Here is a 16,290-nt window from a genome sequence, read left to right as displayed (position 1 = left end):
GCCAGAAAGCAGAGGAGGTGTGACTGTGTGTTCATACCTGCCTTGCCAGACCTGTGTAACCCTGCACCTGCAGAGGAGATTACTCCTCCTAAATTTTATTCTGGCATGCAGCCCTTGCAACTGAGGGGATGAGACTGTATCAGCCCCATGAGGAGCGGCACCCTACTCTGCAAGCAGTACCCAGCAGCAGAATCCACCACTCAGGGACTCTTTTCATTTAACTACTGGATGTATCACTCTGCCCCGCTGTTCCCTCTCCTGAGCTTCTGTCTAAATCCACATGCTGCTTCCAATCCCAAAGCAAAAAGTGGGAGGAGATGCTAGCGACCAAATCAAGAGCTCAGTAGAACAAAATCCAAACAAAAATGAATATAACTAAAAATAATCGTAATGGTAAAATATGCAAGTACAGAAACCCATCACTTGAAAAAAAAAAATCTGATTGCTTACCCCCCTGCTCCAAACACACCTTTTTGAAGAGGTAACATACGTACAGATTGTCAAGAATCTGGCTTGCAAATCAAAGTTAATACTACAACGCCCCCTCTTTAAATCATTCACAGATCCATCTGTGTAATGGCTCCTCAAGTGTAATTCCCTATTAAGAGGCTTTATCTGGAGAGATAAGCAGCTGGTTCCCATGTCACTAATTGCTGTCTGCTGTGATTTTAAAACATCTGCACCATTGTGCTCTTCATTTTCATATTCTAATCACCCTGAAACTTGAAAAAGGTACATCATTGATTGTTTCTGTGGGTTAATTAGTACACAGTCTCCTTGTAGAGACAATTTAAAGGCAGTCAGAACCTCAATCAGCAAGTTTGTTTTAAAAATTAATAACATCGGGAGCGTCTGTGGGGATTGGCATCCACAGTGACACATCAGAGTGTACTCTGGGGACATACCATCCTTTGTTATCTTCTTCATAGGCTGGAAATAAAATAATAATAATAAAAAAGAAATTAAAATAGAAAGAGGAAAGACTTTCCTAAATGAATAATATCACTTAGAATCAGAGATTTGGGAAGTGCTTGCTTTTATCTCAGGGCCACCCCTGCCTCTCCAGCAAGAATAAATCACATCAAAACACCATATAATACCTCTGTGTGGTCTAGGAACTTGTAAGCGACTTTTTGCTAGCAATTTTGGCAACTGGGAGCTGACATCTCATCGGAAATCCATGGGGTGAAGCTGTGACTGCTTGGACATATGTGGGCACTTGCCCTGCTTGCCACCTGGGTTAGCCAGATGCTGAGTCACCAGGTGTTGTCTCCAAGCCACACAGAGAAAGATATTAGCTCAGGCACTGCACTCTGCTATGGCAGCGATATTGCATGCAAACTGGACCCTCCTAAGCCAGCTCAGAGCAAAGGCAAGCCTGAATTCATACTGGCTATAACTTAAGCTTATACTCAAAAGTACTCCAGACAATGTTGGTAACAGATCTTTGGTGCCTAGCAAAAGGTCAACCTGAGATTTTCAAGACTGAATGAATCAATCTGGTGGCACTGAGGTTAAATGGTAAATGCAGTGGCACCAGCCTTCTGAGAAATCACTCTCCTTCGCAAGGAACTCCTAGAAACTGGAGAAGTTCCAGGTGATTTGTTCCTCATGAAAAAGCTTTCTCTTCAGTTTCTGCTTCCTAGACATGCATGAAAACATGTTACTGGAGAAGAAAACCCTTTGAGAGGAAGAAAAAACTGAGATTTCCAGCTCCGACACATGAATAAATAATCCCGGCTCAGCTCACACTTTTGCTCAAAATTGAGCATTTCCTCTTGTGTCCCAATAGGACAGCTGCAAACTGCTCACTCGAAAGCTCTAATCAGAACTACAGATTGGAGATATTTAATGCATTTTGGTGAGTACACTGAGGCTTGCCGGGGTGGCGCTACCCTGTAAATAAAAGATAGCAAGCAGAGGAGACAGCAGGTTCAGTGGAACTTAACTCTGGCTTAATGACTTACTGGTTGAGTAGTCATTGACATGAAATGTGATCAATTTATAGGAGGGGTCTGTGATCAAGTCAGGTTAGTTCACAATAGTAAGTGTCTGAAATGGTTTCAGGAAGTCCTTTAGGTCCTCAGTGACCCTAACCAGGGAGGAGGGATCGTAAACTGGCATATGGTACTTGCTGGAATTCCAAACAGCAGTAGTGTCTTCCAAGAAAGCCCAGTGAATCTGGTTCAGAAATGATGTAGGGGCTTTAATTCCAATTAAAATACTAATAGAAAACATGTCAGCAGGCACTAACACAAAATTCATCATTATCATCCCAAACAAGGGTGGTTTTCAGAGCAGTTTCTCAAATTCATTGCTCCTGGAGTTTACTTCTTTTCCCAGCTCCCTGAGTCTTCAACAGCACAAAGCTCAAACACCACCACACTCACAGGAGCGAGGATCATTTGTTAGGTGTCGAAAGAGAAGCAGGAATTAACATGAAGCTGCAGGGGGACTCCTTGAGAGCAAGACACAGCATGGGGTGGGAGTGGGTTAATTAAGAGCAAAGCATCACCTGTTTGTGTCCCTTCACTGAACACAAACATCACAGACTGTGGTGCAAGTCTCGAGCGAATCAGGAAGATCTTCACTGAACCTGCTGGAGGTCCTCCCAGATTTGCACTCCCATTGCTCCGTCTTCCCTGAGATGTTTGTGTAATTGTGTCAATACACAGAAACTGAAGGTCAGGCTTTTTCACTATAATTGTTTTGAGAATACCTACCTAAAGAACTTATCCTTAAAGAACAGACAAAGAAAGGCACAGAGATTACTGAAGGGTCCAAAGATGCTCACGTGGTTGCAAATTGTAATTTTTCATGCATTCCTGGTAAAGTATCATGATTTGTTAAATAATTCAGAAATTCCAGAGTTATTCAAAATTAATTTTCCTACCAGCTTGAAACCGGATGATTTACACACTATTTCAATCTTCTGCTGGATTTCAGACACTTCTATTTTCCACATACAGGGACTGAGGATTTTACGTGGGCAAATTGCAACATGTTGAATTTACAAAGGTAGGATTTGGTGCTGCGGGCTGATCTGCTCCTTACTAGTGGGACAGACCCATCTCTGCACATATTTTCTTTATCAAATATTTAAACAACCCTGCTCTTTTCAGGGCTTTGTATGAAGCACCGAGTCTGGGAAAACTCTAAACAATGGGATTTTTCTGTCAGCTCCAACAAAGAGCCCATCACCACCGACATAACAATGCAGTTTAAATATCGTGTTTAAGCATAACACAGTTTGCCGCCTCAGTTTAGGCAGCTGGGAGAGAACAATTGGGCACCAGCTAAGGTGGACTACAATGGGACTCATACAATCTTGCCCATTCATCTGGTGAGATAACCCTGGTTCAGACCCTGTTTGGCCTCAAGCCAGCGTAAAGATTTTTAAGTGAGTGTTTCAGACATCACATCCACGAAGCCAGGGCTCACAGAGCAAGACGCCTTTGCTAAGCTGCACGCTTTCATTTGTCCACGAGCCATGCTAAAGAACTTAACAGCAGCAGTGATATTAAGGCTTTATTGCTCATATATAAAACATACTTCCAGCCCTTCGGAAGTGGTACAGTTCCATGGAGCTCGATCTGCTCTCCCCAGTGTATAACTACGACGTTGCACATCCAGGTTTCTGTCTCATCCTGCTCTTCCATTTTGCTCTATCATTTCACGTTGCAGAGGGCAATGTCTATCTGTATAGTGACTTGGACAAAATCAAACAGCAGAAGGATCCCCAGACAGACTGCAGAAATGCAAGCAGTAAGGGGTATTCATCTCTGAAAGGTTTGTGGTGTTGCCAGGACGTTAATGCTTCAGCACGTCTCAGATTACTAAATTGGAAATAAGGATGTGAGAAGCTGTGCACCGTAAGTTTCTGCAATAATTTTTTAAAGCCTGCAGTGCTTAATTTGCATTGGAAGATTTCTTTTATCCTTCATTTAGTATAGGAATTACAGTGTTACTCTGAATATTTTTTTTTTTTTTTCCAAGGGGTGGGGGAAATAAAAATGGCTTTTCCATTGAGGCCAGTGATTCTTTCCACTAGACTTAAATAATTTGATTATAAATTGAGTCTTTAAATGTCAAGGAGATGCTGAATTCACCTGAAAACAGGCATTTAGAGAAGCTCCTAACAGCTGTGAGCTTCAGTCAGTTAGCTCATCATTCTTTTAGCATGCACTTCATTTAGCAGTTACTGACCACCAGATTAATTCTGTCAAAGAATCCTGATTGCAGCTAAAGTCTAGCATAAAGTAGTGCATGTGCAATAGCATTAGCAAAAAGTACAGAAATCTGCCAGAACATCTATCTGGTGCAGCTGGGTTAAAGCTCATGAAAATTTGCAGGAGAGGTCCAGCATCCAGTGTCTTCCCACCTCCTTGCATTAAGATCTGAGTTCTGTACCATAAATTCTGAGAGAGCATCATCTGGTCCTTCAGCAAACTCACCCTGAGAAGATGAACTTCAGTGATCTGCAGCAAAATGTGGGAGGTTCGTTCCCTTTGGAAAATCTGCCCAGAGCGGTCCTACGTGATGAATTTCTGGCTCCACTGGTTACGTACCGAAAAGTCACTGTACTCTGTGGGGAGCTAGCAAATGGTCTGCGGTGGACCATTCGGAGATGGGACATGTTCTGGACTCTCTCAAACAGCTGGTCTTAGAACAGACTTCCAAGTGGGATTCTCCTTTGTTTTCACCAGTAAAATATTTATCTGCTGACGGAATGGAATAGGAGCACACTCCTCTTCCCTTGTACTGCATGCAGTCATTCTAACTGTCCAAGCAGGCATGCAGCAAAACCTGCCCCATTTGCAACAGACTACAGGATGAGTGGAGTTTCAGAAGCTTTAGTCTCTCAGTTTGCTTATAACCCGTGCCTAATTTTCACCACTGTTGGCAGATAAAAATTGATCCCTCTCCCCTTTTCCCTAGAACCAGCAGCAACCGCATAAGGTGATAACTGGGGAAATTTGCTGCACATGTTGAAGACAGCAAAAGCATGGCAGACTTCTCTGTTTCTGGACTAGACGTGATACCCTTGTGGGACAGTTGTTGAAGACTCAGATTTTAGTTTACGCCCCTAAGGAAGGCAAGCTTGGAGAAAGATACCCAGCACCGCACTGGGATGCCTAAGGCACGAGCATGTGCTATGTGGACGCTAATGCTCACCTGCAAGTCCTCTTTCCAGGCTGTAACAGTGGTGATTTGGGGCAGCAGCAACTCAGAAGCTGCCCTGGCTAAACCTGAATGCTCTCCCATATGAACCAATTTTACCATCCCCTGGATTTGGCTCCCTGCAGTTGCCTCTTCCACCCAGGTGCTTTTTCAGGCTCTGCACTACACCCATAGAAGGTTTTCCCACTAGGGGAAATTCAACCAGGTTAGCAATAATGCTTTGGAGCAACAATACCAATAAAATAATGACATAAAATATTTCTGTAGCAATGCTAAGGTGAGGTGATGATGTGACACCACATTTCTGGGGCATCCCTCTGCTTTTTCTGAATGACACATATCTCTGCTTTGATGTTCATCCATTATCTCTCCTTCCTCCCCTCCCTCCCCAGCTATGGCAAAATCACCTTTACTAATAAACCTCCAGCTCGAATAGCAGGTTTTATTTAGTGTGCTATAAAAACAGTCATTTCTCAGATCATAAAAGGGGCTCAACTGGACTGCATCATTTTGCTGAAGTGAGTTTTCTGGTGGAGCGATTCTCTCCCCTAAATGCCACAGTCCCCCGCTACCAGTATTTATGTACCAAAATAAAATGCAATTTTCTGTGTTTTATTAAGTGTGAATCTCCAGTGGAAATCCATTTGGGAGCTGAACCCAAGATTTAATTGTCCCTTAATCTTACACTTTCAAGAGTTTCTCAGCCATTTTCACAACAACATCACCAGGCTAACTACAGTTTTATTAAGGTACAGCAGCACTACTTAAAGTCCCTGACCAAGTTTAGGTTTGGTTTCTACACACAAAAATCAACAGCAGCACAGACCAGAAAAAGAGAGGGAAGGGAACGGTGGTCTAGAAAAAAGGATGGCAAGGCACCCCAAGCACATCTTTATGCTTAAATGACCTCCAAAACTTCTCTAGCTTCTCACCTAAGAGATCAGGGGTAGAAATTGAGCTTATTGAGTACCCAATCTTTTATCCATGAGGCTGAATAGGCAGGTGGAAAGCCTTTTAACATAAATTCAGGCCTGGGATTAGCATCCAGAACAGCAAAGCTTGTAGCTCTTCTGGGTCAGAATTTGGCTTATCCTATGCTGAAGATCTGGTCTGGAGAAACACTTAAATTCTTGAACCTGTGCAGAAATTCAGCGATTTCTATGCACACACTTCCCTTAGGAGTGAAGACATTGAGATGAGACAGAGTGATGGTGCGGTACCGCCAGCACTTCAGAGCATTGCCATTTTAATTGCCCTTGTTCTAGTAACTCACCTAAGTACGTTTCTTTGCTCATACATGTTGACGAAGCAAAACCAATCCCAGCCCTTTTATTGCTTCCTCTTAAGTGCTGACTGTGTGCTCGAGCTGAGTAACTCCATAAAAAATACTGACACCAAAGATACAGTCCCCTCTCCAAGCAGCTTGGCACATAGGTTAAATCAGAAGCAGGCACTACACATTTCAGACATCAAAGTGCATTTGTCCATTGCTGAGGGAGTCAAGTTATCCCTCTTTCTTTTCAAAATGTAACTTATTCTGAAGGACTGGCATTGGAAGAGTTGGCAGAAGATAAGTGTTTCCAAGAGCTACTTGAGGAGAGAGAGGGAGATCAGCTAAAGCACAGGTGAACCTGGTGTTATAAGCATCTGAGATGCACATCAAAGGGACTGAAAATAAGTGGGTACAAGAGTGCCACAGAAGGTCCTTTAGTTCCGCAGATACACAGGGTTTGAAGCCAAAGCTAGAAATACTGAGATGAGAAACATGGCCCACATTTTCAATAGAGGGTGTAAAAGTCATGGGAACAGCTTATCATAGCTATGGACTCTCTGTTACCTGAAGTTTCTTTTAAATCAAAGCTGGGTGTTTTTCTAACTGATACACACTAGTGCATGACAGCTATTGGACTTGTAACAGGACTACATTTAGGTGAATCCCCTGGTATGAGTCATGCAGCAGGTTTGACTAAGTGATCACAAAGGCCTTAAAAATCTGAGACTATATATCCTCTCTCTGTCCTCCAGTGTTTTGTCCAACCTGGTGTTAAGCAATTCCAGCAACGCGTCTTCAACTCCTTCCTCTGGCAGGCTATAACCCAGCATAATAAACCTCACTGTTCAGTCTCTCTTCTCATACCCTGGTATCATTTCCATCCCTAGACGTACTTCATTTCTGGATTCATCCCAATAATTCCCCCTCATCCCTGGCACCAAAAAGAATACTCCACATTTTTTAACAATTCGTTTCACTTGCCATATTCCCTGCTGCTGTAAAGTGGCATGTCCCACTGGTACAGCAGAGTTGATTTACTAGGAAGGGCACTTCTGTCTCGTCAAGCCTGGTGAGATGTGGTTCCTCCTGGAACAAGGATGGGCAGCGTTGTACCACACATGGGTCTGCAAGCATGAGCGATGCCAGATGCTATCGGCTCAACGCATTCAGGCTACCAGCGTGGCACAGGGGAAGTTATTGTGATTCCTGTTGCCATTCCTCTGTGCTGCCTGAGCATGGACTTTCAAAAGGCAAATATAGGTGAAATATTCCTCCAGACTGACTCGATCCTCACCAAATGGCTGAGATTTGGCCCTGAACTTTAAGTGGAACAGCAAATCTGATATCAAATCTGGATCTAAGTCTCACAGACATCTGTAAAACAGCATGAAATCAAAACATCCTGAATCTGAAGACATGAAGAACTTCGGAGTCCGTTTTAGGCATTGGCTGCATTATTTTTCTTTCTTTTCTTTTCTTTTCTTTTTTTTTTTTTTTTTTTTTCTGTTTTAAATATGGGAGAAAGTATTGATTTGATCTTTTCTGCTTTAAATTACCCTGCTGTTTTGTATGCTCCATCACAGTCTCCAAACATGAGCCCAAATGCAAACATCTGAACTGCAGGAGGTCTCTGCCCCAATCCAAATGTCACACTCGGTGTTCCAAAGGGTGTTTAGGGGGTGTGGAGGAAGAAAAAAAGAGCAAAAGCGAAATCTCAAACCACTGTACAAAAAGGTTGCATATGTTGAAGTCACTGGTGCAAAGACTAATCAGCAACTGCTTCAAAGATACTTCAAGTAAGAAAGAAAAATCTCTTGCACTCTACGTATAGTATTTAATTATTACTTATTATTATTACTATTATTATTTCTTTTTGTGTTTTCCCCTTTCTTTGTTCTGTTTTCCACTAGACAATGCACACACTTCTGCATAGTTCTCCTTTAAGGATTTCTCTTGAGGATACAGGCATATCTATTTTCTGCAACCAGACAGAAAAACCTTCTGAAATCAGTGCAGATTCATCACCCACCCTGCACACGACCTTATCAGCAGTTGCGATGGGTGGCCCCTGTGGAATACTATGGAAAGGGCAAAGCCGGAAAATGTGCACTTTAAAGTGCCAGACACTTTAGTTCAGTGTGCAGCACTTGTAATTTCTGCTGCTGCAGACTGCTCGGCTTGTTATGGATATCTGAGAATTCGGGTTTTCCCTGACTAGAGGTCATGAGATTTATTACAGTAAATTTTTTTTTTTTTCCTTTTTTTCCCTCCTGGAGTAGGTAAGGCATAATTGAGGGTACCAGATACCTGCATGTATAATATCTCCAGAGATGAAGAGAGAAGAGAAATAGAGCTTCCTGGCACTCCTTTCCCCACATGTAACATATTTTGCATCTAATTTTAAAGAGAAACCAGTGCTGTGCACCAAGGCTAGGCTTTGGTATGAGGGGTTTGATAAAAAAATTGACCTAAATTCTTTAGGTTTGTCAGACTGACAAGGACCCAGGTGGAGGGACTGCAGCAGCAGGTATTGAAAATTAAGTTTTTAGTCTCATCAACATACGTGTTCCCATCTGGTGGCATCTCCTGGTAAATATATCCAGAACAGGCAATCGTTTCTCTTCCCTTGCATGCCCTTTACCAGGACCACGGAAAAACATTTTGTAAAAATACCACTTCAGTGCGTAAAAACAGTGTGTTTGTGTGTTTACGTGTGGCAGAGGGGTATAAACACACGAATAAACAACTTACAAAAGTTTATTACATGTGTTTTCTATCATGGTCTTCAGAATGACGTTCACCACGTCATTCACACTAAAGCAAAAAGATCTTGTTGGTATCTAAAGTCTACATCCAATAAATCTCAAAGCAATTAACGAAAGAAGTAGGGGTCATTATTCTGCACACTACAGGTGGAAATACTAAGGCTCAGTGATTTGCCCAAGGTCTCTCCATATCCCTTCGCCAGTGTCAACAGAAGAATTTAGTTGTCCTCACCCTCACTTTTGCCAGTGCCCATGAAGGTCTCCATGACCAATTCCATGTTCCCAAGGCATTTTACAGTCTAGATGAACATAACTTCAAACAAATGAATGTCTGTCTGAAGTGCAAACAAACCGACCCTTTGCTGTATGAGTCTGCGCATGTCACCAAAAGTGGCCACGGGTATCACAGACTCAACTGGAATCCCTGTTTGCCAAAGGAGAGCAAACATGGGGCTGTGTTTCAGCACAGTGGGCACCCATTTGCAGCCAGCCACCTGGGGCTTAGGGCAGCTCAGGCGTACAGGACTGTGATTTCTACACTGCAAACCCATGAGTGAGCATTTTCTAAGACCTTTAGCTTGGTGGTGATATTAAAATGGATTATCCATGCGTCTGTGGTCACAGCATACCTGCAATGCTCTACCTGGCCCTCTGTGTGCATGATTCTCTGTGTGAGTGTGTTGACGAACATTTAATTTTAAAGAAGGGATTTTTTTTTCTGAAAAAAAAAAAAAAAAAAAAGGTCTGAGAAACCTGAGACTGTGGGGAAGATCCCCAGTCATCCACTCTGGAGGTAATTACACCAGGAAAAGCTATCAGGTCTATCCATTTCTCTTCAAGCAAAGAACACAGTCGCAGGCAAGAAGTGACCTCGTGTTTCTGCTGCTCAAACTCCCAGCAACACACAGCAACTTAAATTAGAACATGTGCAATACAATTAGGTTTCCTTTCCTTGCAGACTTGTCATGCTTCTCCTGTCTGAAAAGAAGGGGACACTTCAGACAGAGGCTACAGCTCAGTAAGTCTGTCTGCTGCTCACCAGGGTTCTGCTTTGAGCAAGATAGGAAAAAGGCTGCGATTAAAGCAAAGCCTTTGTCTTTTAAGCTCCTGCCCTCCAGAAACTTTTAGTTAGGAACCACAGAAAGTAAATTCTAGAGTCAGAGGTAAAATAAGAAATCCAGGTCAGGATTCAAATCCATGTGTCCTCCACATGACTGAGCTGTTTGTTACTGAGGCTGTAGCCTGGAGTGACTTGGTCAGGTATAAGATCAGGTTTGGAATGACACGTATTAAAATATTGCAGGAGTTGGCCCTCCAGCCCCATCTGCAGAAAAGCTTGGTGCAGTTCAACAGTCAGAGCAGAGTCTTGGCAGAGCATGGCTCTGGCCATCAACCTCTGACCAACACCTGGTTTAGGAGCTTGGATTCCCTACACCATCCATGGGGCCTCCAGAGAGGACATCAGAGCATGCTAACTCACTCTGCTGACTATATAGGGCACCTGAGCAGCTAATTCAGGCACCTAAATTAGACATCTAAAGGGAGGCTGGATGAATATAGCCCAATTTACGTCAGTGTCCTGTAATACGCATTTAACCCCTTCCCTGCTACTCCATATCAGACTCGAAGGGGATGAACTGTGCCCTTACAAAAGTCTTTCAGAAATGTTTCCTGACCAATAAAATGTACAGAGTCCAAACTTGTTCCTGACAAAGCTTTCAAGATTTTCACCTTTTTTTTTTTTTTTTAAATATGTGTGTGTGTGTGTAGAGACCCTCGAAGGTCTTTGAAGACACATTTTGAACACAGTAAATTGTGATTTATTTGGGGATTGCCTAATGTCATTGCTTCTACCTGAAGCAGAGAATTTTTCATTCCTCACTATCAAGATGTTACTTCACAACCCTTAATTTGAACTGTTTTTGAATGAGACTTCTCTTTCCTTTTTGAGGTAAACCATGGAAGAGTGAAGAGACAATCTCAGATACACCACAGTCTATGTGTTTTCTCTTCACTGTTCCCAGGCAAATAAAAGTATTTTGAAAACAAGAAAAACCCCAAAGAATAAATTTATACTTGAAATTATAATTTAAATCCAGTTTCTTTTTGTAAGTTAACGGAGGTTAACATTTCCTTATACTCCCTGAAAACACTGCATTATAAAAATTGGCATTTGAAAACAGAAAATCTGTTACCAGGATTCAAGTGCATCATGCTGTTCAGATGACCACACTTCCAGCTTCCTGTTCAAACTTTTATTCAGTCTTTTGAGGTTTGCTCATCAGTAAAATCTCGACTTATGGATATTCTGTTAACCGCAGGGCACAGTGGCTGACCACAGGAAGAATGCAACTGAGCCAGCTGCCTGCTGCCCACAGAGCAGCACCACCACCTGCCTCTAGGCATCCTTTGCTCCTGGATCTTCTACAGATTATTTCCAACAAAAGCACCTCTGCTCCATTTGTGGTGCTTCCAGAGAGGCTTCATCCCATCGCCACACCTTTAAAGAGCAGCGCATTACTCAGCCCGCTCAGCCAAGTGCAGACAATGGCTGTGAGACCAGAAAGGCTTTCCTCTGCTGTGATTACATGTGGTTTGAGGTAGGCATGCTTTGCTCTAACTGGGTTTTTGACTCAGGGCCAGTGCTCCCCAGGCTTACAGGTTCAGTAGAGGGGAAAAAAGAACACACTGTTATGAAAATTGCTAGGGAGAGAGCACTGTCTGATGTCAGACATATAACCTGAGCGTGGGGAGTAGGAGTCTTGCCACATGGTCAGTAGATTTTGACCACACTGATGCTGGACCAAGCCTTGGTCCTTACTTGGGCATTGTTTGGAGGACTCCTGTTCCCTCTTCTTTCTTTCAGTTAATCATTCCTGTCACCTCTAGATATTTCACCTGGAAAGCACACAGGATAGTGGAAGTAGGCACAGTCTAACTGATCTAGGAGCTGGAGATCATTGTTGTGTTCTGGTATCTGCCACTGATTTCAGCATTCCCTGGTCTTTGATATGTCCGGGGACAGTCTTCCGTAGTATGATTGTTGGGCAAAACTGAACCACAAATTTGGCAGAGGCTTCTAACTGCTAGTGTTACATAAATCATGATTTTAGTAATTAAGTTGTTTCAGAGGTTTTTTTCCAATTCTAGGGGAGGCCCTGATCAAGGGTACCTGTACTATTTCCTCAAAGGAACACAGACTGAAAAGCATTAATTTAAAAGAAAACAAACAAAGAAACAAACCAAAAATCAACGGATGAAACTCATTAAGTTTTCACCCTCTCAGCTCATCATCTTCACTGAAGGCCCCGTCCCATCACAAAACATGTAACTTAATGAGAACCCCTTTCCAAGAAAATAAGGGGAGCAGGTCACCTAGTTTAAGCTCCAGTGATCTGATTTCCACTCCCACCAGGGCAGCAACCCCAGGACCCGGATGAAGTATCTTTCCCCCACTGGCAGCTGGGTTTGTCTGGCACCAGCACCCTGACCAGTACACAAGCTGCAAAGCTGAGCTGAAGTGTGTTCTACGCCTACTTCTTTGCTGGGCAAGCAAGAAGAACTAATGCAAAAGTGCTTTTTGTGAGTGAACTGAAGAGCTAAACTTTCTCCCTTCCAACCAATATACCCTGATAGGCAAAAAGTTAAGCTTTGCCCTTTCAAGAAAGCAAGGCTTAACGCAGGAGCTACTGAGGAAGCCTAAGAGGCAGCAGAGCAGCGCAAAATCCCTTCTGAAGCACACAAGAGGGGTCATAGGTGTCTGTTTAAATTTTCTGCCCACGCTACAGTAACATGGGCAGCAAACAAAGCCAGGCTGCTGTCTAACAATCTTGTCTCAGAACTAGCGACGGTTTGGGGAAAATAACTGCAAAGCTATGCTGTAACTGAAATGAAAACATGAAGGTTACTAGGGATACAAGGAGACTCATGGAGTAATTAAATAACCAACAGACACACACACCCACACACGCAGCCTCAAAACCCTGACAGTTGTTTATTGAGAAGTGGGTGTTGACGGTTCACTTGTCTTGGATGGATTTCTCCCGGAATAAATATCAGTGCTTTCAAAATGCCTGATCCCATTTTCTTGCAAAAGAAATAATTAAAAAAAAAATAATAAAAACCCCACAGACACTATATACAGAGAGGGTATCATTACTGCTGTGTGCTGTGGAGAAGGGAGTCCATGTATGGGAAAGATTGAGCTACAAGAGTGTTTTGGAAAACGAAGATTGATTTCGCAATAGGCCATGACATCTCCCGTGGAGAAAACTTGCCCAGATTCTGCAGATTACTTTGCAGATGGAAAAGGGACAACGTTTGATTGCAATGTACTCTCAGATAAAGTACAATTTGACTTGATCTAGAAACTTTGTCTCCCCAGGGGACCAACATTGAACACTGAAGGCATCTATCCTTCTTTAAGCTAATCTTTATATTCAAGTGCAGGTGTAATTGATAATGCCAGTGCAGTCTCCATTGTAAAACAGAGCCCACTGAATGCCAAAAGGCTGAGCAAAACTCCTCTTCTCAGTCCCCGCGCTGTGCTATCAACAGCTGAAGAGACGGCTGGCTTTTCACAACACAAATAGGAGGAAAGGGATGGAATGAAAGGATGTTCAGGCTTAATATTAGAACCTGCTGACAGCGAGATATATTAAGTTATAGGGCAGCCTACAAATGTAACAGGAAACCCATTTTTTGAACGTGTAAGACTAGAAAAAATATAGGGAATGGAGAAAATGCTACAGGGAACAACTGTGCAATGACAGGAAGAGAGACTTCAAGGTGATCTATCTACATCTTTCCCATTCTTCTCTTCCATGTTTCTGCAGAAACCACAGAGTTTCTGCTGCCTGCAGAATTTTATTCCATGTGATCAAAACACGGCTACTCTGATACAAGCCTGAGAAATCTCTGATGGTCATAAGGGGCAAAACCAAGGACATGTAATGTTGAGCAAGGCTGGATTTCAGTAACTACACTGAGCTGCTGGACCGACACTTCAACGTGCATATAAGCCCACATTTACAATCCTCTCACAGAGGTTAGTGCCTTATAAGGATCCCACTCCTGACTCTTCTTGCCTTAGAAATGCAGGCACATTAATCCAGGGCATGGTCTATGTTTGCTCTATCAAAGTCTGTAGCAAGAATCAGTCCTAGATCGCATGAGACTTGTTAGTAACGCTCCAGACTCCTGTGATTCTTCTCTCCTTATTAGTTTACTTGGCGTTAAGTGCTTTTAAAACCACTCCTATCCATACATCATTTTCTGGAGACGTGCATTAGCAAACCCATCTGAAGAAACTTCTTTTGAAGGTATAATTAAAACCTTACACATAGTAAAATTTCAGTTTTACATTGGCTCTGAAACCATTTAGCCAGGATGCTGCTAGGTTTGCCACACTCCCTGACTGATCAGTCAAAGCAATCAAGCAAATAACCCATTTCACACACACGTTTAAACAGGCCTTACACACTTGCTGCATGCATTCTCCAGGGGACCTTTAGATGCCGTTTCGTACACAGTGCAGCGTGGGCTTTCAGTGGTGTGAAATAAAAAGGTTAGTGCCACGGCAAAAGTTCCAAACACAGAAAATACGGCTCAGGATGCATAAATAATTAAACAGTGTGCATTTAAAACATGAGCCATTAAAAACAGCCTTGGGGGGGAGGGGGGGATAAAAAAAAAAAGAAACTGTAGGATGTAAGTTAATCTTTCATAAGGCAAACCTTCAGATGGTTGCTTCTTCACGGATGCTTCACAGTGCTCTGTTTCCTTTTGAACCAAGCATTCGTACAAAAAAGCATTTTGACAATCCCACTAGGATGCTCATCCTCCGTGTTCAGAGAGAGATTTATAAAGATCACAAGGCAGGATTGTGAATATAATGATCCCAGGGATTAGCCTTTCTTCCATCTACGGTAGGGCAGTCCTTTGGATCTAGCTGAAATCAGAGAGGGGGCTCTTGACTGTGAGCCAGCGTGCAGCTTTCTTCTCACTACGGCTGTCCCTTCCCCACCTTCTCTCATCTGCTGGCAATACTTTAAATACTTGAAAGTTTAAAGCAGTCGTATGGTAGCTATCACCCTCCCCGTCAAGGGAAAATGAAGGAATCTCCATTAAGAGTCAGTGAACTGTTGATCCTAGTCAGAGTGGATCTACTACTGGGAAGTGCTGTTTAAGTATTGATAAAGGAACATATTTAACCTACTGGAAAATCAAGCCCAAAGCAAAAAGCTTATTCAGAGGAAAGAATGTTTTGTGCTGAAGACACTGGGTAAGTACTTAGAAGACCTCTTATTTCCTCTTATCTCTTGAGATTGAGCAAGGAACTTGATTGTTAGCAGCCAAAGCACCAGAAAAGGTCAGCTCCTATTTAGGCATTTACGAGTGGATTTAATAGGAGCTGAGCTTACTCCCTAGTCAAGATGCCTGATTCAGGAACACATTTGGCAGTCACGCAGAGGCATTTCCGTGGCCACTAAGAGAAGAAAAGAGACACTTCCCCAGGGTGATCAGGCCAATGTAAAACCTAACTTGTGCTCTAGAGGTCCATGGGCTACGGCTGGAGTCCAAGGGTAAAAACAGTGTTCTCAGAAGACGATGAGACTTCGCAAAATGTTGTCTGAAACGCTGTGGCTTTCTGTCCAAAAAGCAGAGAAATAATGATGCTTCCCTTCTCTTGCTGCATACTGCTGTTTTGGCTCTAGCCTACAAGCTCTGAGGTGCAGGACCCGCCTCTCACAGTGCCTACCTCAACAGGGGTCTCGTTTAATTCAGGTTTTCTCAGACTATCAGAGTACAGTGGACACACATACGTTTAACAGAATTAACTGCTTTAACTCCTTGCACCAGAGGACTAAAGGAAAGGGCAATAACATACTAAAAGTAGCTGAAATAGTATCACTCACACAAGAAGAGCAAACTAGCACGCATGAGGAACTGTGTACCACCTGCCAGTACTTCCCCAAATTTTTAAGCATGTGAACATTTAAGTAATCACATTGGTTTATATAAGCTATATAATAAGTATATATAATAAATGACATTAAAAGCTTCTCATAA

The 16,290-nt window shown here is 42.8% G+C and overlaps 1 protein-coding gene across 5 annotated transcripts in view; it reads right to left on the bottom strand.

The window, feature by feature from the left end:
- SETBP1 (SET binding protein 1) overlaps positions 1–16,290 on the bottom strand; it is a 241,466-nt gene that overhangs the window by 81,017 nt on the left and 144,159 nt on the right. For 2 of the 5 annotated variants that reach the window (XM_086479838.1, XM_086479839.1), the window contains exon 2: positions 14,582–14,631. The exons of the other annotated variants lie outside the window; for them this stretch is intronic. In XM_086479838.1, the coding sequence (XP_086335964.1) occupies positions 14,582–14,631 (50 nt within the window). The remainder of the gene's footprint in view (positions 1–14,581; positions 14,632–16,290) is intronic. 5 annotated transcript variants of the gene reach the window in all.

Source organism: Leptosomus discolor, chromosome Z, assembly GCF_034619465.1.
Source record: "Leptosomus discolor isolate bLepDis1 chromosome Z, bLepDis1.hap2, whole genome shotgun sequence".
Classification (NCBI taxonomy): domain Eukaryota; kingdom Metazoa; phylum Chordata; class Aves; order Leptosomiformes; family Leptosomidae; genus Leptosomus; species Leptosomus discolor.
The sequence above is the reverse complement of the archived record's forward strand: the minus strand, read 5'-3'. Positions and strand labels throughout refer to the sequence as shown.